Source organism: Mustela nivalis, assembly GCF_964662115.1.
Source record: "Mustela nivalis genome assembly, chromosome: 4".
Taxonomy (NCBI): Eukaryota; Metazoa; Chordata; class Mammalia; order Carnivora; family Mustelidae; genus Mustela; species Mustela nivalis.
In genome coordinates this window covers 123,058,143-123,085,712 of record NC_139023.1, presented here as the reverse complement: position 1 = coordinate 123,085,712, position 27,570 = coordinate 123,058,143, and the positions used below count along the sequence as shown (strand labels likewise).

General features: G+C 38.0%; 1 protein-coding gene across 2 annotated transcripts in view; it reads left to right on the top strand.

Annotated features, from left to right (window-relative positions):
• The window catches only part of DCHS2 (dachsous cadherin-related 2), a 256,876-nt gene that overhangs the window by 166,631 nt on the left and 62,675 nt on the right, over window positions 1-27,570 (top strand). For both annotated transcript variants that reach the window (XM_082727429.1, XM_082727428.1), the window contains 5 exons: window positions 1,835-2,678; window positions 4,752-4,991; window positions 17,110-17,244; window positions 17,448-17,657; window positions 24,005-24,862. In XM_082727429.1, the coding sequence (XP_082583555.1) occupies window positions 1,835-2,678; window positions 4,752-4,991; window positions 17,110-17,244; window positions 17,448-17,657; window positions 24,005-24,862 (2,287 nt within the window). The remainder of the gene's footprint in view (window positions 1-1,834; window positions 2,679-4,751; window positions 4,992-17,109; window positions 17,245-17,447; window positions 17,658-24,004; window positions 24,863-27,570) is intronic.

Sequence of the window (27,570 nt, the reverse complement as noted above, 5' to 3'; positions counted from 1 at the left end):
AAATAGAGCTACCCTATGACCCAGGAATCGTACTACTGGGTATTTACCCTAAAGATACAAATGTAGTGATCCAAAGGGCCATGTGCACCCGAATGTTTATAGCAGCAATGTCCACAATAGCCCAACTATGGAAAGAGCCTAGATGTCCATCAGCAGATGAATGGATCAAGAAGATGTAGTATACACACACACAGACACAAACACATACACATACACACACTGAAATGTTACTCATTTGGTGAAATCTTACCATTTACATCAACGTAGCTGGAACTGGAGGGGTAATTATGCTGAGCAAAATAAGTCAGTCAGAGAAAGACAATTGTCATATGGTTTCACTCATATGTGGAATATAAGAAACAGTGCAGAGGATCATAGGGGAAGGGAGGGAAAACTGAATGGGAAAAAATCAGAGAGGGAGACAAACCATGAGAGACTGGTTCTTAACTGTAGGAAACAAACTGAGGGTTGTTGGAGGAGAGGTGGGGGGTGTGTGGGGTAACTGGGTGGTGGGCATTAAGGAGGGCGCAGGATGTGAAGAGCACTGGGTGTTATATGCAACTGTCAAATGACTGAATTCTACATCTGAGACTAATGATGTATTGTATGTTGGCTAATTGAATTAAAAAATATCCAGGTAATGTTCCATCATCAACATATAGTGTGAAAAGATGTTCAGAAGGTTTTTGTTAGCTTTTTATGTAAATGTGTACAATGAAGATAGCTTAAATACATGAATGCCAATTTTAGAGAACATTTCAATTTCAATTTAAACTAATTAAATTTTATTTTTATTATTAAATATTATATTATATATTAATTTTATTATTAAATTTAAATTTAATTTAATTTAGAGAACATTGCAGATTTGTCTTTTTATTATCACTTGAGAAATGATTAGATCCCAGTAACTTTTAATTTTAACTTTGTATAGTTCCTGACAAGATTATTTTACTTTTATCACTACATAGACATTTATGTTGCTTTGCTTATGAAGAACAAAAAAGTGTATCGTCTTTTACTTTTTCCTAATCACAAGGACCTGGTAAATTTGTGGGAGAAATTGTATGTAAACAAGGGTCAATAATATATCATGTAGTTCTCTGTCATTATTTTTAAATTTAGAGAAGTCACTTGAGAACCATATTTAAAGGCTTTGCTTTAATCATAATGAGCAAACAACTTGTGGGAAGTCTTCATTGTAGGAGAAATTCACAATCACCAGTCAAAAATAAGATGATTGTGCATAGCTAGATTTCTTTGTTCATGCATGTGATAATCACTAATATTAATACAGATATGTATAATAATCAAAAATATATATTCCTAAGAATTCTGTTTACAAATTATATTCTTTACTGATTGAGGATGTGTGGGTTAGGAGAAAATTCTATATCGTAATATTTCCACATCTCTGGTTTCAGATAAACAAAGACACATGATACATAAATGTGCACAGATGTTGTCATTATGGATATATCGGTGTCTAGGATTTAGAGTAATTCGAGGAACTATCCATCCCACATTCTCATTGAAGAATCACAAAGCTACAGTTCAGTTTAACTATAGCATGGTCTCACCAAACCCCATTTCACTCATTAGAACAAACAGGGAGGTAGAAAGTTCTGTATTTTCTTATCTCCTAGATGTTATGAAATTTTCAATCTTCAGAGATATACTGGAATTATACAATAGAAAAAGACATTTTCTCACCAATTAACATATGTGTATCATACAAATGGAAGGAATTAGCTTCAAAGCAATGTCATCACGTCTATTGGTTCAACTCTTAAAAAGGACCCAAATCAACAACTCCTTTTCCTTCTTATTTCAGGTGATACCACTATCTCAAGGGAGAGCTCTCATTTCTCAGAATATTAGACACTTAGTTTTACCCGAAAACTTGAAGCCTGCAAAAATAATGAGTTTGTTCAAGTCACCTGATCACCTTCAACAACATCATAATGGAAAGATACATTTCAGCATTGCTGAGGATGACAAGGATGGTCACTTCGAAATTGATAGCTCAACAGGAGACTTGTTCCTTTCTAAAAAACTTGATTATGAAATGACATCTCATTACCTTTTCAGGGTGGTTACTCAAGACAATAGCAAAAGCCCTCCCCTGAATAGCACAGTCTTCCTGAATATTGATGTGGAGGATCAGAACGACCATTCCCCATCTTTCCAAGGAGAGCTCATTGTGATAAGTGTCGAAGAGAATGTCCCTGTAGGAACTCTGGTGCATGTCTTCAATGCCAAAGATGGGGATGGCAGCTTTTTGAACAGTAGAATTCAATACTTCATTGAATGCCACCACCCTGAGATGAGTCTCTTTCTCATCCACCCCTCATTCGGCACATTAGTCACTGCATCCCCCCTTGACAGAGAGAGGGTTCCAGCTGTCACCCTTACGGTCACTGCATCAGACCAGGCTGTGAACGTGACAGACCGGCGATTGCAATCCCTGATGGCAAAGGTCATGATTTTGGATGTAAATGACCACAGCCCCACTTTTATGTCTTTCCCCATTGCCCACATCAAAGAGGATGCCACGGTGGGCTCCTTGGTGCACCACATAAGTGCTCAAGATCCAGATGAAGGAAGGAATGGAAGAGTAACATACAGCATCCTCTCAGGAAATGAAAACATGGCGTTTACGCTGGACGAGTCATCAGGTACTGTCTCTCATTGTCAGTTAAAGTCTCTGATCACTGGCTCACATTTGTCTGCTTCATTTTCCTCTGTTAAAATGACAGTTCTTGAGGTGTATAAGCTTTAAGGAAATGTAACTTGCTTTACTGTTTAGCTCATGTAAATGAAAGGCCCAGGGGTTGTACTCAGACAGCCGCCTGTAACTGACCTATTTGTTAATATTGATGATGCTTTGTTGCCAGCTTACATTTAATGGGATGAATATATACTAGCAAACTTCACTGCTCTGCACTGTAGATCTTCACAGGGTAGGAGATTGTACCAAAGTGAATCAAGGCACAGCATGTGTAATCATCAGCATTATCCAAAGACTTTAGAACGGAAACTTATCTTTGAGATCATACAAATATCCATTTGTTAGTAGTTGGAAATACTGTATTTTTAAATGGTTGGATTGATATGGGCATGAGTACCTTTACTTCCCACATCAGCCATAACATTTTATTTTTGGCAGAAACAATTATTCACAGTCCACTTTGTAGTCACTTCACTTGCCTTGCTATCACCATGTTGCCCGATAACGTCTACTAAAAGTTTTATGCATTTTGATGGAAGGCTACATGAATGCAGTGTCATTCTTATGAAATTGGTAAAGAACACCCTCACCCTGATTTTCAGGAGATATAGAAGTCATTTTGCATGAGTCTTAGAAAAAACATCTCAGATGTGTACCATTTGGCCCAACTGTTCATTAAGAACATTATTTGGAATGGGGCTGAATGTATAGGATTTGGAAATCATGATTCTAGGCTGGCTATATATGGTTGGAAAATTTCATCAAAATATTTATTAAATCCTGTACATATGGTTCCATTCTGAGGCATGCATGACCACCAGCTAAAAACCCAACTGACAGAGAGATAGTCCAGACCCAGCTGCTGATTCTGTGAGAGCTGGGGTCTCCAAGGACCTGTTTCAACAATACTTAAAATGTTTTCCAACATGGCTAAGGAAAGTCTATTTCAGATCATTAAAGTAAATGGATAAAATTAGAATTGTGCCTCAGTAATATAGTTATCATGACTCTGAACTGTACTGGCTGTTTCAGTTGAGATATTTTTCAAAGACATAAATGATATGGCCGAATGCATTCAGAGGAGACAGGCTATTTTTCTTTGTGAAGCTCACATTTCTTAAAACACAGTGAGTTTTGCACCAACTTTGGCTCTGAAGTGCGGAGGGATCAGTACTGATTGAAAAACTACTTTATAAAATCTAAATCTGCAAGCTTCTTTAATTATTTCAAGGTAAGTTCTCATAGGATGAGTATATGCTTGAGAAGCAAACAGCAGTCTTCAAAGGAAAAAAATGTGATGATTGGAATCATGTGAGAGCTACATATGTGTAATACTTTAACTATAATACTGTTTAGATGGGTTATATGCTTAAATGGGTTATATGCATAAATGGAGACATATTCTGTTTGTGAAGTTTATTTCCTGAGTTAGTCTTCCTATTTTTTGTTAGGAAAAAAAAAAGATAGTTGACTGAGACAGTATAAAGAAACTATAACTCTTTATCTTAAGGAATGTACCCATACTCTCCTTTTTGCAAATGACATGAAGTGTCATTGGACATGGAAGCACTTACTGTTACAACCTAGATTTTTGGTTTGTATGCTTTTCTTTTGCTTTTTAAGTAGGCTCCATGCCCAGTGTGGGGCTTGAGCTCAGGACCCCGAGATCAGGAGTTGCATGCTCTACGGACTGAGCCACCCAGGTGCTGCTATGCTGGATTTTTTTTAAATGAAAGTAAAAAAATAATTTAGATGTAATCATCTCTGTAGGTAAAGGTATATGATAATTTCTGAATTCTCATTCATCTTTATAATTTAAACCAGAATGACCCTTTTGACTGAAAGTTACCTTTTTATTCTTGAAAATATATAAACTTCATGTTGGTTTCATAAAATTTATTCTTTAGCAAAGAAAGCTTCAGGACAGTTAGCAGGTTAAGTAAGTTAGACAAAGGGAGAGTAAGCACAACTTCTCTAGAAAATGTTTATTATATATTGTTCTTTTTCTCTTTCAAATCAGGTTTACTAACAACCACCTGTCCTTTGGATTATGAAATAAAGCCTCAGCACATTCTGACCCTTCTGGCCCTTGATGATGGCACACCAGCACTTTCTTCATCCCAGACTTTGACGATCACTGTTCTTGATGTGAATGATGAGGCACCCGTGTTTCAGCAGAACCTATATGAAGCTTCAGTTCAAGAAAACCAAAGTCCAGGGCAGTTTGTCATAAGGGTTGAAGCTATGGACAAAGATTCAGGTAATTTAAAAATAGGGAAACTTGATAATTAATGCTAAAAACAAAAATTCACATACTTGAAATTAGTTATGGCCCAGGAAAATGAAGACAAGTGCTAGTTTTTTCAAACTTCTAATACCTCTATAATTACTGTACACATAAAAACACATACACATGTAAAGGTAATGTGTTCTTTTTTTATCTATTTGTTTATTTCAGAGACAGAAAGAGAGAGTGTGTATAGCTGGGGGGGAGGGGCAGAGGTAGAGGAGGAGAGGGAGAATCTCAAGCGGACTCTCCATTGAGCTCAGAGTCCAATGCCTCAACCAACCAACTTAGCGACCCAGGCACCCCTTGATAATGTGTGCTTTTATATGGCATTTGTTTTTATTGATTTATATTATTATTTATAGTAGAGTGCTACATACCGAATTAATATTTTTGTTTGATCTTGATAATAAACTGCAGTATAGACAAGGTATCACATTTTTTTTTTTTCAGAATGTAATGGTTAGATATACCACATATAAAGAGGTAAATGGATGGATGTGTTTCCTCTCTATACAGCACAATGGAAGAGAGAGGATGCTGGCATCAGATTGCCTGGGTGTGAATCCTGGAACTATCCTTTACTTGTGTAACTTTGAGCAAGTAGCTAATTCTCTCTCTTCCTCTGTTTGCTTATCTGAAAAATGGGAATAATGATAGGTCCTAATTTCTAGTTATATTAAGAGAATGAATGAATTATTATGTGTAAAGAGCTACTCAGCACAATAAATGGTCAATAAAGGTCAACTTCTGTCATTACTATTATTATTCTTATTAAAGTCAGCCACCAAGTCCAGACAAATAACTTTAAAGTGAATAATCACTATAGCTGGGAATTTGTACATGTCTTAGAGTTCCTTTTCAATATCACTGTGACTTTTTTGGTATTTAAAGTTCAGTAACTTTAATAATAATATTGTTTGTATTTTAAACAAATTAATTCTGAAAATTACCATATTTGCCATTTAGAGCATATGTCCATTTTCCCATCTGAGTTAATACAAATAGTTCAATAAGACATTTTTTTTTAACCTCATGTATATAATTCTTTTTTTGTATGGGCTTCAGGTATACATTATAATCTGACATCTGTACACCCTACAAAGTGGTTACCCCCCAAATCTAGTTACCATCTGTCACTCTACATTTGACCTTGTTTTCCTCTTTCACACATCCACCTTCCCCTATTCTCTGTGTCTATGAGTTTCTCTTTGTTTTGCTTTTGTTGGTTTGTTTTGTTTTGATTTTGGATTCCATATATGACTGAATCATATGGTATTTGACTTTCTTCTCCTGACTTACTTCACTTAGCACAGTATCCTCAAGGTCTATCCACGTTGTTGCAAATGGCAAGATTTCATTCTTTCTTATGGCTGAGTAATATTCCACTTCACATTCCACATCTTTATCCCTTCGTCCACTGATGGACATTTAGGTTGTGTACATATCTTGATTATTGTAAATATTGCTGCAGTGAACATAGGGGCATGTATGTCTTTTTGAATTAGTATTTTCATTATCTTTGGATAAATACCCAAGAGTAATATAGCTAGATCTTCTGATAGTCCTGTTTTTAAGTTTTTGAGGAACCTCCATACTGTTTTCCATGGTGACTGCACCAGTTTGAGTTCTCACCAACAGTGCATGATGGTTTTCTTCTTTCTACATTCTTTTCAACACTTGTTATTTTTTGTCTTTTTGATAATAGCCATTCTAGAGGATGTGAGGTGACATATCGTTGGGGTTTTGGTTTAGATTTCCCTACTTATTAGTGATGTTGAACATCTTTTCATGTGCCTGTTAGCATCTGTATGTTTTCTTTAGAAAAATGTTTATTTAGATTCTCCGCCTTTTAAAAAAAATCAAGTTGTTTTTTGTTGTTGAGTGGTATGAGTTTTTTTTTTTAAAGGTTTATTTATTTATTTATTTATTTTTGAGAGAGAGAGAGAGCACAAGCAGGGGGAAACTGAGGGAGAGAGAGAGAATCTTGAGCAGACTCTTTGCTGAGCAGGGAGCCTGACACAGGGCTCGATTTCATGACCCTGAGAACCCGGACCTGAGCCAAAACCAAGAGTCAGGCACTTAACAGACTGTGTCACCAAGGCACCCTTTATGAGTTCTTTATATATCTTTGATATTAACCTCTAGCAAATAACATAATTTGCAAATATCTTCTCCTATTCGGGAGGGTTTTTCTTTAATGACGGTTTCCTTGGATATGTAGAAGCTTTTTAGTTTGATATATTCCCATTTGTTTCCCTTGACTTTGGAGTCTGATTCGCAAAAGCATCACTAGGACCAATGTCACAAAGCTTACCACCTGTGTTTACTTCTAGGAATGTTATAGTTTCAGGTTTTACATTCAAATACTTAATTCCTTTTGAGCTGATTTTTATGTATGCTGTAAGATATGTTCAGTTTCATTCTTTTGCATGCTACTGACCATTTTTCTTCATGCCATTTATTGAAGAAACTATTCCTAGCTTCTTTTTCATTAATTAATTGTCAATATATGTGCAGGTTTATTTTGGGGCTCTCAATTCTGTTCCATTGATCTGTGCATCTGTTTTTATCCTGGTACCATGCTGTTTTGATAACTAGAGCTTTGTAGTATAGTTTGAAGTTAAGGGGCATAATACCTTCAGTTTCGTTCTTTCTCAAGATGGCTTTAGCTATTTGGGATCTTTTATGATTCCATATGAACTTTAGAAGTATTTGTTCTAGTTCTATGAAATTTGCCTTTGGACTTTTGATAGGGATAGCACAGAATCTGTGGATTTCTTTGGCTAGTAATAGACATATTAACAGTATTAATTCTTCCAACCCATGAATAAGTCAATCTTTTAAAATTCACATTCGTGTATAGCAAGTAGCATTACATAATCACAAGAATTGTAATAGATGTGTACATGGAAATAATAGCATTAGCAGTAAATCTTCTTCCTAAGTTGTTCATATAAGGGGTGATAGATTTCCTTGAGTTTTTATTCTACATTATATACCATTTTAGATGCTTTGCCCTTTTGGAAAACATCATCTTCTAGTGAAATGCATTTTACTACAAAAATTTTCTTTTCAAAGACTAACCTAATTTTCTCTCTTTGGCCAGAATGGGGCAGTATGATCACAAAATTTTTCTCACTATGCTCAAAGACACAAGACTGCAGTGTGGTAACAATTGCTCCTCGGAGCTTGTACTTGGAGAATTTAGTTAGCACATTTCTGGCAGGATAGTTTTAAGGGTGATAGAGACAATGGAGAATATATATCAGCTCTGTGTTTCACAGTAGTTCAATGAAGTTCTCTTAGAGCACTCTCTGGTGTAAATTGAGCCATACAAAGATCTGGGCAATGCAGAAACTACTTCTCCAAGTTCATAGACACAGGCTGAACCTGCCCCTGATGTGGATCAGTGCAGGAGTTACTCATTAGCAATTATTAAACTTTGTAAAATGCTTCCTCCCCTTGGCCTTACTTTATCTTATAAATTTTATTTTTGATAAGGGACACTCCTGAGAAATCTCTTGTTTTAATGTCTGAAGAGTGAGAAAAACATTTCTCTCAAATATTTGCATATATCAAATAAAGATTACTGTAAATATGCATTCCAATTTTTATGGTCAAGGTGCCCCTAGTGTTATTTTCTTTTCGAGTGACCAGTCTGCAACCTGTTAGTTAAATTGAATTGAAGAGTTCAGTATTCTAGAGATTATGGTTTGCCTGAAGGAGAGTTTAGATGCAAAATTATTGTTTTGCTGGCTTTGCATTTATGGATGTTTGAAATAACCACCAGCATCTTCAAGAGTCTCATGCACCTCTACACGTTGTGGAGACAGTTTGGGTTTACTGTTAACCCTGGTTTTTTAATGAGGCCAGAACTATTAAGCAAGTGCTTTTGCAGTCAAATGCTCTACCACTGAGCTATACCCCCAGGCAAGTGCTTTTGAATCCATTTTCTCTCAGTCTTTTGCTGCTGTTGTTTTTGTTTTTTATATCTGCTTGTTGGGTTAAAACAATGAAAAAGAATTACGCACAAGAATTAAATGTCATTGTCAAGATTTTAAGGTAACTGGCATCACACTGGAACTTAGGAATGGTTTACTTTATAGTTCTGTGTTTAAAAAAAATACGATAGCATTACTTAATATTAGAAAGCTGAACATATGTTTTCTGGCATTCTACAGTGCAGTTTTTAAAATGGTAAGCCTACAGTGTTGTTTGGCATTCAAACCCATGGGACTTCGAACGCTGCGTGTTTTATGATGTATGACTCACACTAGTTCTAACAGGAGTTTTTTCATGTATTAAAAGGGAAAAACAACTACCAGGTTTTAACTAAAGTATTAAAACTGCTACAGCTTTTGGTACCACCAACAAGAGTTCTATTGTTAGTGAGAAAAGATTTACCCCGGGGGTGCACTCCCCTCCCCACTAGTCCCAAGAGAAAGGGTGCCTCACCAGGGAAGATGACTCAGTCCCTACTGGTGTATTTGCTCAATAGTGGTGAGTACAGAATAATTCAAAAGCACAATGCCCTGCAAAAATATCAAATTCTACAATGAGATCTTATTGTCTATTGATAAAAGAAAAAATGTATAGTGGAACAGCCTGGGGTTCAGGGGTGCCAATTGCCCTCTTCCAGTCAAAAATCCACATTTAACTTTTGACTCCCCCCAGACTTAACCAGTGGTAGCCTACAGTTGGCTAGAAGACTTAAGGATAACATAAACAGTCAAAGAAAACATATTTTGTATGTTGTATGTATTACATATTGTATTCTCTCTCTCTCTTTTAGATACAGAAAGAGAGAGAGGGAGAGAGAATGAATGGGGAAGAGGGGGAGGGAGAGAATCTCAAGCAGACTGTCTGCTGAGCCAGAAATGGGGGGCAAGATGTCTTGATCTCACCACCACGAGATCATGACCTGAGCAGAAATCAAGAGTCAGACACTTAACTGACTGTGCTGTCCAGCTACCCCTCTATACTGTATTCTTACAATAAAGCAAGCTAGAGAAAAGAAAATTGTTTTAAGAAAATCAGAAGGAAGAGAAAATAATTTACATTGCTGCACCATATTTATTGAAAGGAATCCACATGTTAAGTGGACTTGTGCACTTCAAATCATGTTGTTCAAGGTGCAGTTGTGTTCTCTGTCTGGGTTTATTTTGAATTCACTCCAGATCCGATTTCCCGGAAAACGTCCTGTGCTGGGGTCACAACTGTGCACAACAGCCTCCACGTGAAGCAAGGGAGAAACGACACCATGATGCTATTTCATCTGTTTCATTGATTCTAAAACAGCAGCAATTTTAAAATACATCTATCTTCAGAAATGTTAAAATATGAGAGATAATGTGTCTTAGAATTAATGAAATAGCATGAAAAATAGAAAGAAGAACCACTTACAATTTCACCCAGAGACAGTCACTATTAATTGATTTAGTCAATTAACTGATTTAGTCCCCATCATTTAATACAGAGTATTGTAATTGTCTCATTGTTTTGCCTGTCTGCCTGCCTTTTGGATGGTGAACTTCTCAGGGGTTCAGGATATGTTTTATTCACTGTTATCCCAGGTCCCTAAGTCAGTGCAAGCTAAGATGTAGGAGCTCAGTAAATATTTTTGATTCTGTGATCTGAAAAAACTGGAACTGCTTCAATTTGCCTTCACTCTTCAGAATGCATTAATTTATTTATTCCTTCATTCATTCAGTCAGGCACGATCCTGTTTTTGCCTTAAAACTTTGTGAGTTGTGTGAGTTTCGTACAGTTGAGGAATTCATGAAAAATGATCTTCTTAAAAAGTAAATCTGAAAATACTCCTTCCAGGGTCAGAATTCTTTATTAATTCCTCATGGTTTTGATGATGAAGTTGTATTTTCTTTTGCTTAACAGCCAGGCACATTATGAAGTGACTCTAGCTTTCCTCTCTATCCTCAACAGCTATCACTCCCCCACTCTTGACTCAAGCTCTGCAAATGTTTCTCTGTAAATGACAAGATAGTGAATATTTTGGGCTTTGCAGCCCACACAATTTCCGTTGCTCAATTCTGACTTTGTATCAAGACAGTAGCAATAGATAATACATAAAGAAACATGTGTGGGTGTGTTTCAGTAAAATTTTATACAAGTGGGGGTGTGTTGGATTTGGATAGTGGGCTGTAATTTGCCAGCAGCTGGTCTACTACATACATCTAATTAAGACATCTAAGTTACTTGCCACTTTCTGCATATTAGATCCAATTATGAAGTCATCAAAATGGTGGATCAATATGATGTTCTATTGGATGCCAAGATGAGCAGTATCTCTGCTGAGTAGATGATGGCCAATAATAAAAGAGTTTACCTAAAGATGTACTCTGTTGTTTCTGCTGGGTAAAATCAAATCACTTGAAGTTGGTATAGAGTGTTTGGTCTCAAAAGGTATCTCCGGGATCAGTAGCACCATCATTCACAACCTCCAGGGGCCAGCTATCAGAGGACTTTTAAAAATGCTGGGGTCTCTCTGACCAATGTTTTCCCCAGGGTCTTTAAAAAGAGATTCCTCTGAACTCTTGGGAACTGTCATGGGGGTAGGGTGGTGGGCATGGCATACATGAGGTAAACTTGTCCTAACATTTTTGGTTCTTCAAACCTTTCTGTTCTTCTGAGACAGTATACAAGAGATTTAGCATCTCAACCTCAGTAAGGATAGGTCACTGTTGAGTGAGGCCATCAAAGAAACTATTGTGAGACATAGCTATGAGTTAACACATTCAATTCAGAATCTCTGTTAGGCACAGGACACCAATAATTCCAGCCTAAACCAAAGTTCTATTTTATTTTCCTGGGCCTCACATCCTTAAAAATGGCTTCCACACAGATTCCCTGGGTTTGTTCCAATATAACTTAGAAAAATCCTGCCATTCTTCAGAAGGGAGGCAGATTTGTGCATAGTTAACTGCAAAATGTTGGGATGAGTCTAGTTATGGGTCTTCATGTGAATAAACCTCTCCTTGCTAGATGTTACTTGTATCTGCCACTCAGCCTGGGTCTGATCTTCAGGAAAATTAATTTTCAGGCTCATATAAAATCTTTCTGGTTTTTAACTATGACTGACCTGCAAGCTTCAGCTCCAGCTTACAGTTTTCTTTCTGCAAGTTTCTAGTACGTCCAGAAACAGCCATCTCCCATCAGAATCCTTTTTACTCCCCTTCGGACAGAGTCATTTGATCCTCTATGGAACTTGAGTCCTTTGAGAGTGATTCCCTCACAATCAAGCACAGGTGACAACTTAATTGATTATGATATCACTGCCAGTCATCTGTTACCGGGATTCCATTTTCCATGGTCAGAGAACTCAGCACTGCATGCAAGGCCAAGACATAACCAAACCCAGAATCTTTGAAACCTGAGACCTATTTCTGCAGCCAAATACTCCATCAGTCAGGTGTGGTCAGGAAAACCAGAGATTATGATACAGGTGTTGGAAAGATGAGTAAGCAAAAAGGGAATCCGGAAGTAACCTAGGAAAACTCACTATAGGGAGAGCTACCACCCCTAACCCTGGGAAACAGAAGAGGTCAGGGTCATCTGAATCTAAAGAAAAAGAGAACCAAAAAAGTAAATGAGAGGCCAGGGCTCTCGGAGCCTGATTCAGGGACTTCTAGAAGGCTAAGAGCCGTGAGCATGCTGCAGCAGGTGCAGTGACAGCAGTGACAGTGCTGACAAGGACAGTAAGTGGACAGAAGGGGTCACCTCTTCTCTCCTTCTGATGTTCACTCTCTGCTGGTGTCCCCTTGCAGCAGACTCAAGGAGAGAGGAGTTGGCAAGAGACAAATGTGGCTTGCAGATCTTTGACCCCCAGCATTATAGGACAAAGCTGAGCAGAATAGATTTAGATCTGGGACCAATAGTAGCATAACTAGGACCCCATGGAAAGAGGGAGGAGCAGCCAGAGGAAACAGTAACCACTCAAACCCTGACAGAAACAAATATAGCACTTTCAAAGAACAGAAGGGAAGCCAGCAGATGGACTGGGAACATAGCAAGCAAGCCAGTGAGAAGAGGGTGGGGAAATCACCAGAGCCCATATTCTATGGGACTTTATAGACTGTGCTAAGGTGTTTGGATTTTATTTATTTATTTAAGATTTTAAATTGTTTACTTGACAGATAAAGAGAAATCACCAGCAAGCAGAGCGACAGGCAGGGGGAAAAGCAGGCTCCCCACTGAGCGGGGACCCCCATTTTGGGACTGGATCCCAGAACCCTGGGATGATGACCTGAGCTGAAGGCAGACACTTAACTGACTGAGCAATCCAGCTGCCCCTGGATTTTACTTTTAATACATTCAAACCTTCTTTCTTCTTTTTTACTTGTTAAATCCTATTCAACTTTAGAGGCTCAGCTTATACGGAAGGCAGACATAGTTTCCCAGTGATGTCTTAAATGGAATGGTAATTGCCTGCTCACTTTTCCATGTGCACTGCTATACTGCAAGCACTGTGAGGGGAGAGAATTCTTCTTTCTGAGAGCAGTTATATTCTTAGTACCTGGCATAGAACCTTGGCACCTGTTCTCACTCTCTCTATATGTTTATTTATCGAGGTAATCAATGAACAGACCTTCTACCTGGGGTGAGTCTTCCTTGACCCATTTCCTCAGTGATTTCATGTTTTCTACCACACTGTCTATAATTCATTAATTTTATTGTCTCCCCACTAAAGGGAAACTTTGAAGACCAAGATTTATTACTGATGGTATTTTTCCAGTGCCTGGCACTTAGTATATGTGCATTGCATGAATGAAGACGTGAATGAATGAATGAACACATGAACAAATGAATGAAACAACCAAATAACTGGAGATCAGTGCAGACACATGGGTGTTATCTGCAAATGGGTAGAAACTGAAAACAGTGAATCTTTTCTCTCTCCCTCTCACCTCTCTCCCTTTGTTCCTTTCCATCTTTTTAAACATCAGTCTGCAATATCTGAAGCCACAGAAAAGACAAATCAGATAAAAACAAAAATGACCAGTAAATTCTATAAACAAGTGACTGTAGAAAGAGTAGCCAGTTGTGACAATTTCAAGCTGGCTTCAGAGAATGGATACATTGTTTAAAGAAGCCTAGTTATAAAGAGAAGGAGAAAAAATTTTGATTCCTACAGCTAGGGAAGAATATAATTCAGGGGAAAATTTAATTTAAAAAAAAAAAGCTAGATTAAAAAAATAAAAAGCGCTAGATGTAAGAGGAAAATTCCAAGAGGGAGCACTTGAAGAATTACTTTTGCCATCAAAACAGAAGTCAGGAGTTAGAGTTGAATGTAGACACGAAGTTGAAAGAATGCTTTCCATGCCTTCATTTTCTCTGGGAAATAGGAAGGAAAGTGATACGCAAGAGTGACCCAGTACATGTTGGGTGGGAGACATGAATGGGCGAGGGATGGCGCAGGAAAGCTGGAAAGACGGCCGGATGAACATGACATTTCTGTGGCCTCAGTCCATGTTGTTGTGACATTTTCTGAGCCCAAGTAATCTGCTGGATATCCCAGGAGGGCAGAGAGATGGTGGGAATGATGTGGGTTAAGTGTTGCTGGGCATCTTTGGCAAAAAGCCACAGGACCCAGGAAAGTCACTGGAGAGGGACAGAGGGAATTGAGAAGGATGTCCTACGGAGGGAAAAATTAAGAGGTCATACACTGTAGGTCTTGAGGTCTAAGAATAATATATGGACGGGTCCATATACACATGCCCTCTCACTAGGTGTGTGTCATATGACTGAATATCTTCAGAACCAATTTCTACTGTGCATAGGAAGGTGATGAAATTAGACTAAATAATCTCTATTTTATTTTTACTTTCTTGGTTCTCACATCTGATGATGCTGTGTTTGTCCTGGATGATTATAGGTTGTGAGGAGGAAGAAGCAAGGCACGAGTTAAATTCTAAAAGGGCCATAGTAAAATATTTTATAGTTATTTCACATAATTTAAGTTGTGGAATGTGTGAAGTTTGGAGTGTAAAAATGTATTGTAAAAAATGTATGTGTACAAACTATGGTGTAAAAGTCATATATTCTTAATATAGCATGGGGGTTGAAGGTGAATGGCTTGTTATCTCAGGAATAAAAGCTATATAGAACACTGGAAATAATAAAATCTGAAAATTTCTAAAAAGTCAGGAACATGTTGGGTAGAAAGCTAAAGCACATTACAGAATAATGGGAACAATGGGAGGAAGGGAAAACAAAGATTTGCATTTATTTTTAAACATTTTCTAGGTTTGACAGGTATTGGGAATTAATATATTAAATAATTTAAATAAATATTAAAATAATTTATAATGTAATATATAAAATATAACATGATGTATAATGTATGATAAAATCGTATAATAAATGGTTGAGTTGATTTCAAAAATAAAGGGTCCGAAATTAAAAGGTTCTGTTCTCCGTGTAAGCTCCCTAAAGGCAGAGGCCATGCCCATTTGATTCGCCACTGTCTTTTGGGAAAATAGCTTTGTGCTTGACATTTGATTTTGGTCACCAGATATTTGAGGAACAGGAAAATAGATGTAAGATGGTACTTCCCATTTTCCTAAGGTACAAAGAGATGAACAGGAATAACAAATTGAATCTGGAATTTTTAGAATTGTTGTCTTGGCTGTAGAACAGAGTATGTGACCATTATGAGACCAAACTAATCACTATGATTATTAAGTAATCACTAATGGAATAACATACCTAATGTCTACTGATAAAACGGTAAGTTTTTGGTGACCTCTGACCACACCATATCAAATATATTGATTGTATCTTTTTTTTTAAAGATTTTATTTATTTATTTGACAGACAGAGATCACAAGTAGGCAGAGAGGCAGGCAGAGAGAGAGAGGAGGAAGCAGGCTCCCTGCTGAGCAGACGCCCGATGTGGGGCTCAATCCCAGGATCTTGGGATCATGACCGGAGCCAAAGGCAGAGGCTTTAACTCACTGAGCCACCCTGGTGCCCCTGATTGTATCTTATTAGACTTTCTTTTCTCTTAAAGTCCTTAAAATGCCTTCAAACTATATTACATATCCTTTCCCATTCAAGGGCACAGTAAGAAGACATCTAATTATTCTTATGTAAAACTAGACTTATATACCACTCTCTCCAGCACTCAGTCCTATATTGTATCTAGTAAATAGTGGAATGAAAAATTTTAAGACTAGCAAGATGTAATTTGTAATTGATGTCTTTTTACTGTTGTTGTCAAGGCCAAAAAATAGTCTTTCATCTTCTGTTGAAGTGTAAAATCATTAGAGTACTATGTCTATTGGTAGATTCTTGTCAGTTAGAAAAGAAGATAGGGAAATAATTGAATTGTGTAAGGTGCAAAATAAGCAACAATGGCATGGGATAAACTCATTAAATTAATGGTATGAATGATCTTCATAATCAGTGATGGAGATGATATGGTGCTTCTCTCAGGGAAGAAGAGAAACCACAAGAAAAAAAAAAAAAGAGAAGCATTGTTTTCAAAATGTATGCCAACATGGTACCACATTTCTCACTCCAGATAGGAGACTGAATACTAAGTAGAAAATAAAACAAAAATATGCATATAAGCAAGTTTATGTGCTTGCCTCCTGTGATGGAGAATAAACAGAATACCATAAGTGAACACAAGCTTTTAAATAGAGGGTTGATCTAAAGAAATTGTCATTTGCCCCGTAAGCTTACAATTATGTCATTAAATCACAATCAGGGGTGTTAGGAGTAATTAGGAATATATTGTAGGGTTGCACACTCATAAGAAATTTTTTATGAGAGGGAAAAAATCCAAAGCATTCACTGCGGGGAAGTCTCCTAAGACTTTTGAAAATCAAGCATTTCAGCCCATGAGGCTTTTATTTAGCCAGAACAGCCAAAAGAGGGGTGCGTGTGTGTATAAGTGTGTGTGTGTGTGTGTGTGTGTGTGTGTGTGTTTTACCTTAATTTGAAGGTTGTTTAAGCATCCTGACTTTTTCATCTCTGACCTAAAGTGTTCATTGGAAAAAGAAAAGGAAAACAGAAGAATGGTTTCCAAAGGGATAATTCCTAACTTTTTCTTTATATTTTTCTTAAGGAATCAACTCCAAGTTTCAGTTTGAGATCATGGCAGGTGCTTCATCTGGGATGTTCAAGATAAATCCTGACACTGGAGAAATAGTGACCACCACCACACTTGACAGAGAAGTTTGGGAAGTTTTCACCCTTCGAGGTAAGCGATGCCTGACTATGCTAACAAACAAAAGTAGTGATCAGGGGGTTAGTGGTTTTACAAGTCTGTAGCGTGTCTTTATGTAAACTGTTATTGACCCACTGCTACCCAGTTAGTGCGTGGTCTGATGCACCTAGTTGGGGTGATATATTTACGGCATCAATTCATGGCCACAGTCTTTGCCATCTTTCATTTCACATTAGTTCTCGTACGAGATGGAGGAGTCCCTTCGTTATCTGGCACCACGACGGTTCTCTGTACTGTAGAAGATGAGAATGATCATGCACCACAGATTATTGTTCCCGGTCACGATATTGAGGTTCTGGAAAACCAGGAGTCAGGAGTTGTCTATACTGTTTTGGCTTCTGATATGGATGCTGGCAATAATGGAGCTGTCAGGTATCATATAATTGGTAAGTATTTTCTCTACTAAAATTCTCCTCAGGACACTAACTGAGTTGATACACTGGTAGTCATTCTGTATTTGGTGTCTATTGCAGTGTCTACAAAATACACACTCTGTAAGAGCTATTGGGGGCCATGTGTGTCCTTTCCACAGATAGCCCAAGAGACTGGCTTCCAAATTCTTTTTTTTTTTTTTTTTTCTGGCTTCCAAATTCTTAAATCTCCCCTCAGCAACTCTTGTGAATTTTTCTTTGGTAACATTAGTGGGTGTACAGATGGAACATAAACAACTTTTTTCTACTTACATGTCTTTTATATGATCACTAACATTTTTATTATTTTGAGCCAGCAAGACTTCTGTTAGTCTTTTCTTAAGTGGAATTTAGAGAACACAGAGATCGACAGTTCCCAGATCTGAATACCAGTAAAACACTTAAAAATTACAACCATACCCCACCCTGACCAGAATCTGTAGGAACTTCTACCCAGAAGATAATTTTGTGATCTGACTCCCCTTGGATCAGAGGCATAAAAATTTCTGGCCAAGTAATGTTAGCATTTGTATGGGAAAGCCACATCTTCTTCTTCTTCTTCTTTTTTTTTTTAAGATTTTATTTTTTTATTTGACAGACAGAGATCACAAGGAGGCAGAGAGGCAGTCAGAGAGAGAGGAGGAAACAGGCTCCCCGTGGAGCAAAGAGCCCGATGCGGGGCTTGATCCCAGGACCCTGGGACCATGACCTGAGTGGAAGGCAGAGGCTTAACCCACTGAGCCACCCAGGTGCCCTATACATCTTCTTATTCATCTAAAAGAAAAAGTGATTTTGGGGGGGGGATATGTCAGTGTGCACATAGAATGATAGGAGTTGAGAGAGTAATGCTTCAGAGACTGCATCTGATGGGGAGAAGTTGCTTTTAGTTCTTGTAAGAACGGCTTTGGGACTAGCTTCTGAAAGCTATCACTTCCTCTATGCTAAAAATTCTATAACCAGTGGCATTTTCTATGTGCCATCCATTTTACTCCAAAATGAGAACAGCTTTATTGCTTTTTTGCCTGATTATAAAAATGATATATAATTGGTTCAGAATATATATACAGATTTATGAAAAACCACAGTAGTAACATAAAATATTTGTATCTTATGGGGGTAATTCATTTATTATTTTGAGCAACACTTCTCCATGAACCTGGGTAAATGGAGACATCAATTTTACATATATTAGATAATTTATATATGCTATTTTATTATCTCATTTTTTAAACTCATTTTTAATATGCTATGTAAACCTTTCATATCAGTAAGCATACATATATGTTAACATTTCTAACGATGTCTCTTCTTACTGCATATGTAAAATATCACTTATTTCATCCATCCCCTTTTATAGTCTTTCAGATATTAACCATTGTAATAGTCTTATTATTATAAAAATGCTGCAGTTGAACACTTACCCAATTATTTCCTTATGATAAATATAAGTGAAGTTATCATGTCCAAGGGTATATGTATTTTAAATGTTAATGTGTATTGTCATACTTTCATCCAGAAGAACGCTACTCTTTCAAACTAACTTGTATAGATAAGCCCAGTTACTTCTCTTCTGCCTGTTGCATTGGGTACTTTCCGTTGTAAAATCCTCTTGTTTTCTAGAACTTTCCAAACAATCTGTGATGAAGAACCGGGGTTTGAATTTTTTTTTTTAATTTTTGTTCTGTTGTGCACTGAAATTTTTGTAAAATACAATAAATATGAATTACTGTGAGGAAAAAAACACAAAGGCGTACAAAAGGCAAGCCCCAGTTTTTTAAATCTATTATGGTATTTTGCAGACACAAAATTATTCTGTCAAGCCTCTACAAGATTTTCTAAATTGCTTTCTCCCAAATTCTGTGTGTATCTTGTCAAGAACCAATTACAAACAATCTGCAGAGTGCCACCCATCCCCTTTCACTGCATAAGGGTTTGTTTGCTTATTTGTTTCTTTTTCTCTTTTTCTCCCCTTCTGCTGGTTTTTACCCATCAATATTTACCAGTCCTTTCCATCTTGAAAAAAGTCTTCCCTCAGATGCATCCCTTCACTGTCTCTTTACCTCTACAATCAAGCTTCTTAAAAATCGTTTCTCTGGTTTCTCTGTCTTTACCTTACTTTCATTTCTTAGCCTGCTACAATATGTATTCCACTGAAACTGCCCTTGCAAAAAGACACTTAGGATCTTGTTGCTAAATCCAGTGGATCCAGGTCTTTTCTTAATTTAATTGTACTGCTTTATATCTTTGTGAACAATGCCCTGGACACTTAGTCCCAACTTGACTTCAGAAAGTCACTTTCTCCTGATCCTTTGTCTGTCTTTCTAGACAAGCCTTCCCAGTGTCCTTGTTCTGTGGGTGGTCCTCTGACTTACTGGAGTTTCCAGGGGTGTTTTGTGCTTATTCTTTTACTTTGCTCCTTGACACACTCTTACTGCATCATTTCATCTGTTCCTCATCTTCAGCCTCCACTGGCACCCCTATGTCTCCCTATCTTTATCTACATCTGAGATCTAAGTCCCATTAAAGCACTTTTTTAAAAAAGTAAAATAGTGACTTTCATACAAATATAAAATTAACAATCCCTGAAGATTTTTTCTTTAAGTCATTGATTAATGAGCAAAGTGAAAAGATGTTAAAATTGGTCCAAGGAGAATTCCAACACACACACACACACACACACACACACACACACACACACACACACACACAGGAAATAAGGAGTTCTGTAATGCAGATGAGGTCTATCTGCAGGACAATAACCAATGATACTCCACCAGACACAATTAATTTGTATTTCTTGGACAAGAATCACTATTATTAGTTTTCAGTAATTTACAGAGTGATAAAATATGTGGAACAAAGCAAAGCTAATTCAAATAGCAAGGCCAGACCTGATATTCACTAATCTTTTTTTTTCTTCACTCTAGCACACCCAGTTATCTTTTCCTCCCATTTCAAATTGTTTCACCTCAAGGACCCAGTTGTTATGCCTAACAACATTGTATCACCAATGCTTCCCCAGCTGCATCCAGCATCGCTTCCTTCCCACCATCCCCATCACATTCTGGCTTCTAAAGTCTCTGGCCATCCCTCGCTCAACTTACCCTTAGTGGAATCTTGAAAACCCATGTACTCTCAACACACACATTTTTAAGTAATCAACTAAAATTTTTTATTAGAAATTTAATTAGTGTCTCTCAGAATATCATAAATATTGACACATTATAATAAAGACTATATCACCTTTTAAAAATATCAAATAGTATAAAAAATACTTTTAAAAAATATATGCAAACAACTTCCCAGGCAAGGGAACGCTCCCATTCAAGGTCAAGCCAAGCTCCTTACCTGCCCTCAGTCCCATGGGCCCTGCCCAAGCCAAGGTCACCTGCAGGGCCAGGCCCACAGCTGAGACTTCTGTGCCCTCAGACACCGAGAGATTCAGAAATCTTTCCAGAAGCACTCTGGACCTGCAAAGCCACCTGCCAAGGCATCGTACTTAAGAGAGAGACCAGAGAGAATGCTAAAGGTAACAACGTTAAGGAATGTGGAGGGGCACCTAAGTGGTTCAGTCAGTTAAGCATTTGCCTTTCTTCGCCTCCAGTCATGATCCCAGGGTCTTGGGATTGAATCCCTAAGTGGGGAATCTCTGCCCAGCAGGGAGTTTGTTTCTCCCTCTTTCTTTCTTTCTTTCTTTTTTTAAATGCTTGTTCTTTTATTTTTTAATTTTTTTTATTTTTTAAGATTTTATTTATTTGTTTGACAGAGAGAGATCACAAGTAGGCAGAGAGGCAGGCAGAGAGAGAGGAGGAAGCATGCTTCCCGCAGAGCAGAGAGCCCGATGTGGGGCTCTATCGCAGGACCCTGGGATCATGACCTGAGCCGAAGGCAGAGGGTTTAATCCACTGAGCCACCCAGGTGCCCCTCTCCCTCTCTTTCTGCCTATTGTTCTCCCTGATTTTGTTCCTTCTCTCTTTCTCTCTCTCAAATAAATAAAATCTTTAAAAAGGAATGTGGAAAGACAAACACATAATTTTAAGTGATTTCTCAGGCAGAACAAATTTAGGAATAAGAATATGTAAACTGAGCTTCTGGAAATTACCTTAAAACTACCAGTTTCCAAATACTCCTTAGAAAACTTCATATAACCCCAGGGTACTCTGACCTCATTTTAAACACAACTGGTCTAAACGACCTTCACTCTTTCACCTAAGAGGCATCATGATTCCTTTACCCTTCCTCCTTACTTTTCTCTTTAATATCTTTGGGATGTGTCCACTTCCTCTATGCATGTATTCATTTAGAACCTCCCGGTTGCTCAAGCTGATTACTGTAATAGTCTCTAAACTTTTCCTGTATTCTAACCAAGCTTTGACATTGTCACCCAGCCCTCTTCCTAAAACAGAAATGTGATTCATGACCCTTTCCCTTCTAAAATCCTTCAGGAGCTCCCTATGGATGTTAAGGCTGACTCTTCGGCAGTATACACAGGATGCTTCGTGGTTTAACGCCCTAAATTTATGTCTTCCCAGGTGCCAACCCTCTCCCTATCCTTTCCATGCAAACACCCAGGGAACCCTGTGCTCTTGTTACACTAAAACATTTGCAGGTTTTAAGTCTTCATATTTCTAAAGCTCCCCTTAGGCTCCCCCTCTGTCTAGAACACACTTTCCCAAACTTTTAGCCTGGCCCCCTCTGCTTTAGGAATCAGTTTTGATGCCACTCTTTCTAATAAGCATTCCTGCCCATTAACACAAGACTGCATGTCCTTTGTAGTGCTTCTGGGCACCCTGTGTGTATGATTTTCACACCACACTTTAACATGCCAGTACTGACCCAAATTCCTCCAAATTCCTGGACTGGAAATGTTTGGAGACAGGGGTCATGCCTTAATGTCCTCCCATTCTCAGCATCCGACACACACATGGCATGTTCTTAAATGTCTGCCGGGTGAATGAACCATTTTATCAATGACGAATGCCACAGAACCGTAGGTTTGTCTGATCATCCCTATATTTGGTATACAATAGTCACTTTTATGAACAAAATACAAATGCAAGTCCCTTCTCCTCAGCCCCCAGCACTACTTATGGCTGTTGTTTTCTTGAATGCTGTCCTACTTCTTCCCCACATGCCACTGACAGACTCCAGTAAAATCCCACTTTTTTTTTTAAGGTTTTATTTATTTATTTGGCAGAGAGAGAGAGAGAGAGTGAACAAGCAGGGGGAGTGGCAGAGGGAGAGGGAGAAACAGGCTCCCTGCTGAGCAGAGAGCCTGATACTGGGCTCAATCCCAGGACCCTGGGATCACGACTTGAGCCAAAGGTAGACACTTAAGCAACTGAGTCACCCAGGTGCCCAGATCCCACTCTATTTGGAATAGTGTGCTTGATCCAATAATATGTCCCTCATCCAAGATACGGCCAACAAGTCATTGAACTACATTTTTTCCTGACTAATTTTTAAGATGACTTTAAAATATCTTTGAAGGCTTTTTGTCTCTGTGTTCATATTTAACTTTTATTCTGCTTGGTACCATAGGCAAGAGTAAAGCGAAGATATTTCTAGAGGCTACAGAGAAGAATAAAACATTGTCATTCCTTATGTTAGGGAAGAAACACACAAGTGTTCCCCTATCTCTTACAGAAGTGTTATGATTTATGCACAAGGCACACGGAGAGTGGAAGAGAATCTCACTTCATCCACAATACTAGTATCAACGTGTTGATTTTTTTATTGCTATCTAAAAATGGGTGTTATATCCCGTTTCTTATCCCTGCCTGGTATTGTTTTATTTCAAATAAAACATACATTTTACTCATCTCAAGAGAAAAAATATATGAATATAAATAGTTGTAAATGCATACACAAAAATCCATACTGCTGCAAATCAGTCAAAGCAAGTGTTCTAATTATTTCAATTTAAGAGAAAAAGTGAATTATATTATTTTGTTTATCCCCTGATAATAGAGGCTTCATGAGGGCAGGACTTTATCATGATCACTGTTATATCCTCAATACTTACAAAAGTGTTAGAATATGATAATCATGAAATAAATATTTATTGAAAGAATGAATCCTATGTATATATATATGAGATATATGATACATATCATATATATGTATACATACTGGATATCATATATAGGATATACACATATATATGATGATGTATATATATACATGATATATATACAATCATATATATGACTAATACATATGACATATATATGAATCATATATGTATGTATATCTAGCTAGCAAAAGGCTGCTACTTCTTCAATTCGAATGAATGTTGAATTTGAATGTGTTTTCTTTAACAGAAGGAAATACAGATGAATACTTTGCTATCAATGAGACATCAGGGGAACTCTCAACCACTCGCGCTTTAGACCGGGAGCAAGTCAGCCATTTCACCCTGGTCATCCTGTGCTCTGATCTGGGAGATCCACCGAGGAGCTCTCTAGTGCAGTTGCAGGTGAGGGTTTTGGATGACAATGACCATGGCCCATCCTTTCCTACGCTGCATTACCAGGCCTCCGTGAGAGAAGATGCCCAAGTGGGAACAGAGGTTCTCGTGCTGTCTGCTGTGGACAGGGATGAAGGTCTGAATGGACAAACTGAGTATTTCTTGGTGGATGAGGCTTCAGGGGCATTCACCATTGATGCCGTGGCAGGCACATTGAGAACCCGCTGCACCCTGGACCGAGAAGCCAGATCTCAGCATACGTTTAGGGCTGTGGCCAGAGACTGTAGTGTCCAGGGATCAAGAAGCACCACGGTCATTATAAAAGTACATGTCACCGATGTAAATGACAATGATCCAGTTTGGGAGCAGAACCCCTTGGAGATTTTTCTTTCCCCCCAGTTACCTACTAACCAGACGACTGCTATTCTGACAGCCAGTGATCCCGACTCGGGACCCAATGGAACTGTCATTTTTAGTTTTGCAGAGACCCAGTCAGTGTTTTCCATTGATAAGTATACAGGAGAAGTTCAACTTCAGCACCACCCATCTTTGGAATATTTCCCAATCTGGCTGCAGTTACAAATTAGGGACCAGGGGGTCCCAGCTAGGACAACCACTGGCCTGTTAGTCGTTCACATGGAAGGAGAAGATGTAAAGATATCCTTCAGCCACCGTCTGTATAAAGGGAATGTGACTGAGAATTGTGATGAAGGTGAGTGTTCCCTCAAGTTTTTATATATTGTACCAGTTTAGGCAAAGTGATTGAAACTAAGAATTATACAAGACTGTGATTGTGGGTTCAGTCACAAATTTCTGAGTTCAGCAAACTTTTGTTATGCCAATGTTCATCCATAGTATAGTATTAGAACAGTACCTTCAAATATAGTAAAATACACACACACACATACGCAAACCTTTAGAGACAAGAGAGAGTAAAAATACTGAAAAATAAATCATCTAGAGCTTTTTACGTTTGAGTTAACATCAGTTTACAACCTCAAAAAAACCCTTTATATAAATGTATCTGAATTCCTTAACAAGTGTACATTTCCTAAAGTACTTTCTTAGAAGTACAATAAAAAAGGAGATTATGTTGTGATTAAAGGCTTGGGCTCTGCCTGAGTTTAAATTTGAAGTAAGCCATTGCGCCTCATTGGGTAGTCAAAGCTGTCTGAGCCTTAGTTTCCTAATCCATAAATTGGGGATAAGAATCATGCCTACCTCATTAGGTTCTGGGGGGTGAATAAGCCAATTCACATAAAGCACTTAAGACAGTGTAAGACACACCGTAAGCATGTAGTAAATAGAAACTACTAATATGAGTATCATTATTCATTTTGATACACGCAGCAGTGGCTTTTGAACAGTGCAGTAGTATCTGATCCTCAAAGAATTCACAGTTGAGACCAGGCTTTTGTGAACAGAAACTATTTTACCTAATAATGCTGGATTATTTTCCAATTACTTCCTTACATTTATGCCATAACAGGAAATGTAAATAAAAAATCAGTTTTAATTATCTTTCTAATCCCAAAGTGAAAAAACTTCCTGTAGATACTTGTAAATTAAAAGACACTTGACCTGGGTAATTATGTCTAACTAGAGAGTGAAGAGATGAATCTACTGATTCTTTCCACCCGCAAGGCAAAGCACATGGACTTGAAGAGGAGGAGCTTGACTGCTAAAGGTGTGCAGTGTGCTGTGCGCGTGCTCTTGGCACTTTTTGTTTGAGTTTTGTCATTTTTTCATGATTCAATTTCACTTTCTCCATACCTGCAGAAGCCATTATTGTTTTTTTAATTTCTTTTCAGTGTTCCAAAATTCATTGTTTATGCACCATACCCAGTGCTCCAATCAACATGTGCCCTCCTTAATAACCACCACCAGGCTCACCAACCCCCATCCCCACCCCTCCAACCCTTAGTTTGTTTCTCAGAGTCCGTAGTCTCACATGGTTCATCTCCCCCTCTGATTTCCCCCAACTCACTTCTCCTCTCCATCTCCCCATGTCTTCCGTGTTTTTCCTTATGCTCCACAAGTAAGCAAAACCATATGATAATTGAGTCTCTCTGCTTGACTTATTTCACTTAGCATAATCTCCTCCTCTTGTCCATGTAGATACAAAAGTTCCCACAGTTTGGTGACTGTGCCTATTGCTGTTATGAGCACTGGGGTACAGATGATCCTTCTGTTCACTACATCTGTATCTTTGGGCTAAATACCCAATAGTGCAATTGCAGGTTCATAGGGTAGCTCTACGGTTTTTTTGTTTTGTTTTGTTTTGTTTTTAAAAGATTTATTTATTTCACAGAGAGAGAGAGAGAGTGAGAGAGGGAGCACAAGTGGGGGAATGGGAGAGAGAGAAGCAGGTTTCCAGCCAAGCAGGGAGCCCTATGCGGGGCTCGATCCCTAGGACCCTGGGATCATGACCTGCCATCTCCCTGATGGCTAATGATGATAAACATTTTTTCATGTGTCTGTTAGCCATTTATACGTCTTTTTTGGAGAAGTGTCTGTTAATGTCTTCTGCCCATTTTTTTGACGTGATTATCTGTTTTGTTTGTGTTGAGTTTGAGGAGTACTTTATAGATTCTGGATATCAGCCCTTTGTCTGTACTGATTTTGCGAATATCTTCTTCCATTCCGTGGGTTGCCTCTTTGTTTTTTTTGACTGTTTCCTTTGCTGTGCAGCTTTTGATCTTGATGAAGTTCCAGAAATTCATTTTTGCCTTTGCCTTTGGGGACATATCTTGACAGAAGTTGCTGTGGCCGATGTTGAAGAGGTTACTGCCTATGTTCTCCTCTAGGATTCTGATGGATTCCTGTCTCACGTTGGGGTCTTTTATCCATTTCGAGTTTATCCTTGTGTACGGTGTAAGAGAATGGTTGAGTTTCATTCTTCTACACATAGCTGTCCAATTTTCCCAGCACAATTTATTGAAGAGACTGTCTTTTTTCCACTGTATATTTTTTGCTGCTCTGTTGAAGATTATTTGACCATAAAGGTGAGGGTCCATATCTGGGCTCGTTACACAGTTCCACTGGTCTGTGTGTCTGTTTTTGTGCCAGTACCATGCTGTCTTGGTGATCACAGCTTTGTAGTAAAGCTTGAAATCAGGCAACGTGACATTTTTCTGAAATTGATTTATTTATGTCAGAGTGAAAATATCTATGTTACACATGTTATACTGCCTTCTCTATGAAAAGAGAATATTCAGTTTAACGCTGAATATTAAATTAGGGTTATTTTCAATTGCAGGTTATTAACTTGACTTTGATCCTTTTTTGGAATTGTGATAATCCCATAGGTTGCGTTCCTCAGAAGACCTCTCTTTTCTAAATGATCCTAATTTAGAATTCTAATTCTAAACATAATCAAAAGTCAATTGCAGTTATATGAATTAAAGGAAATAATAGTGA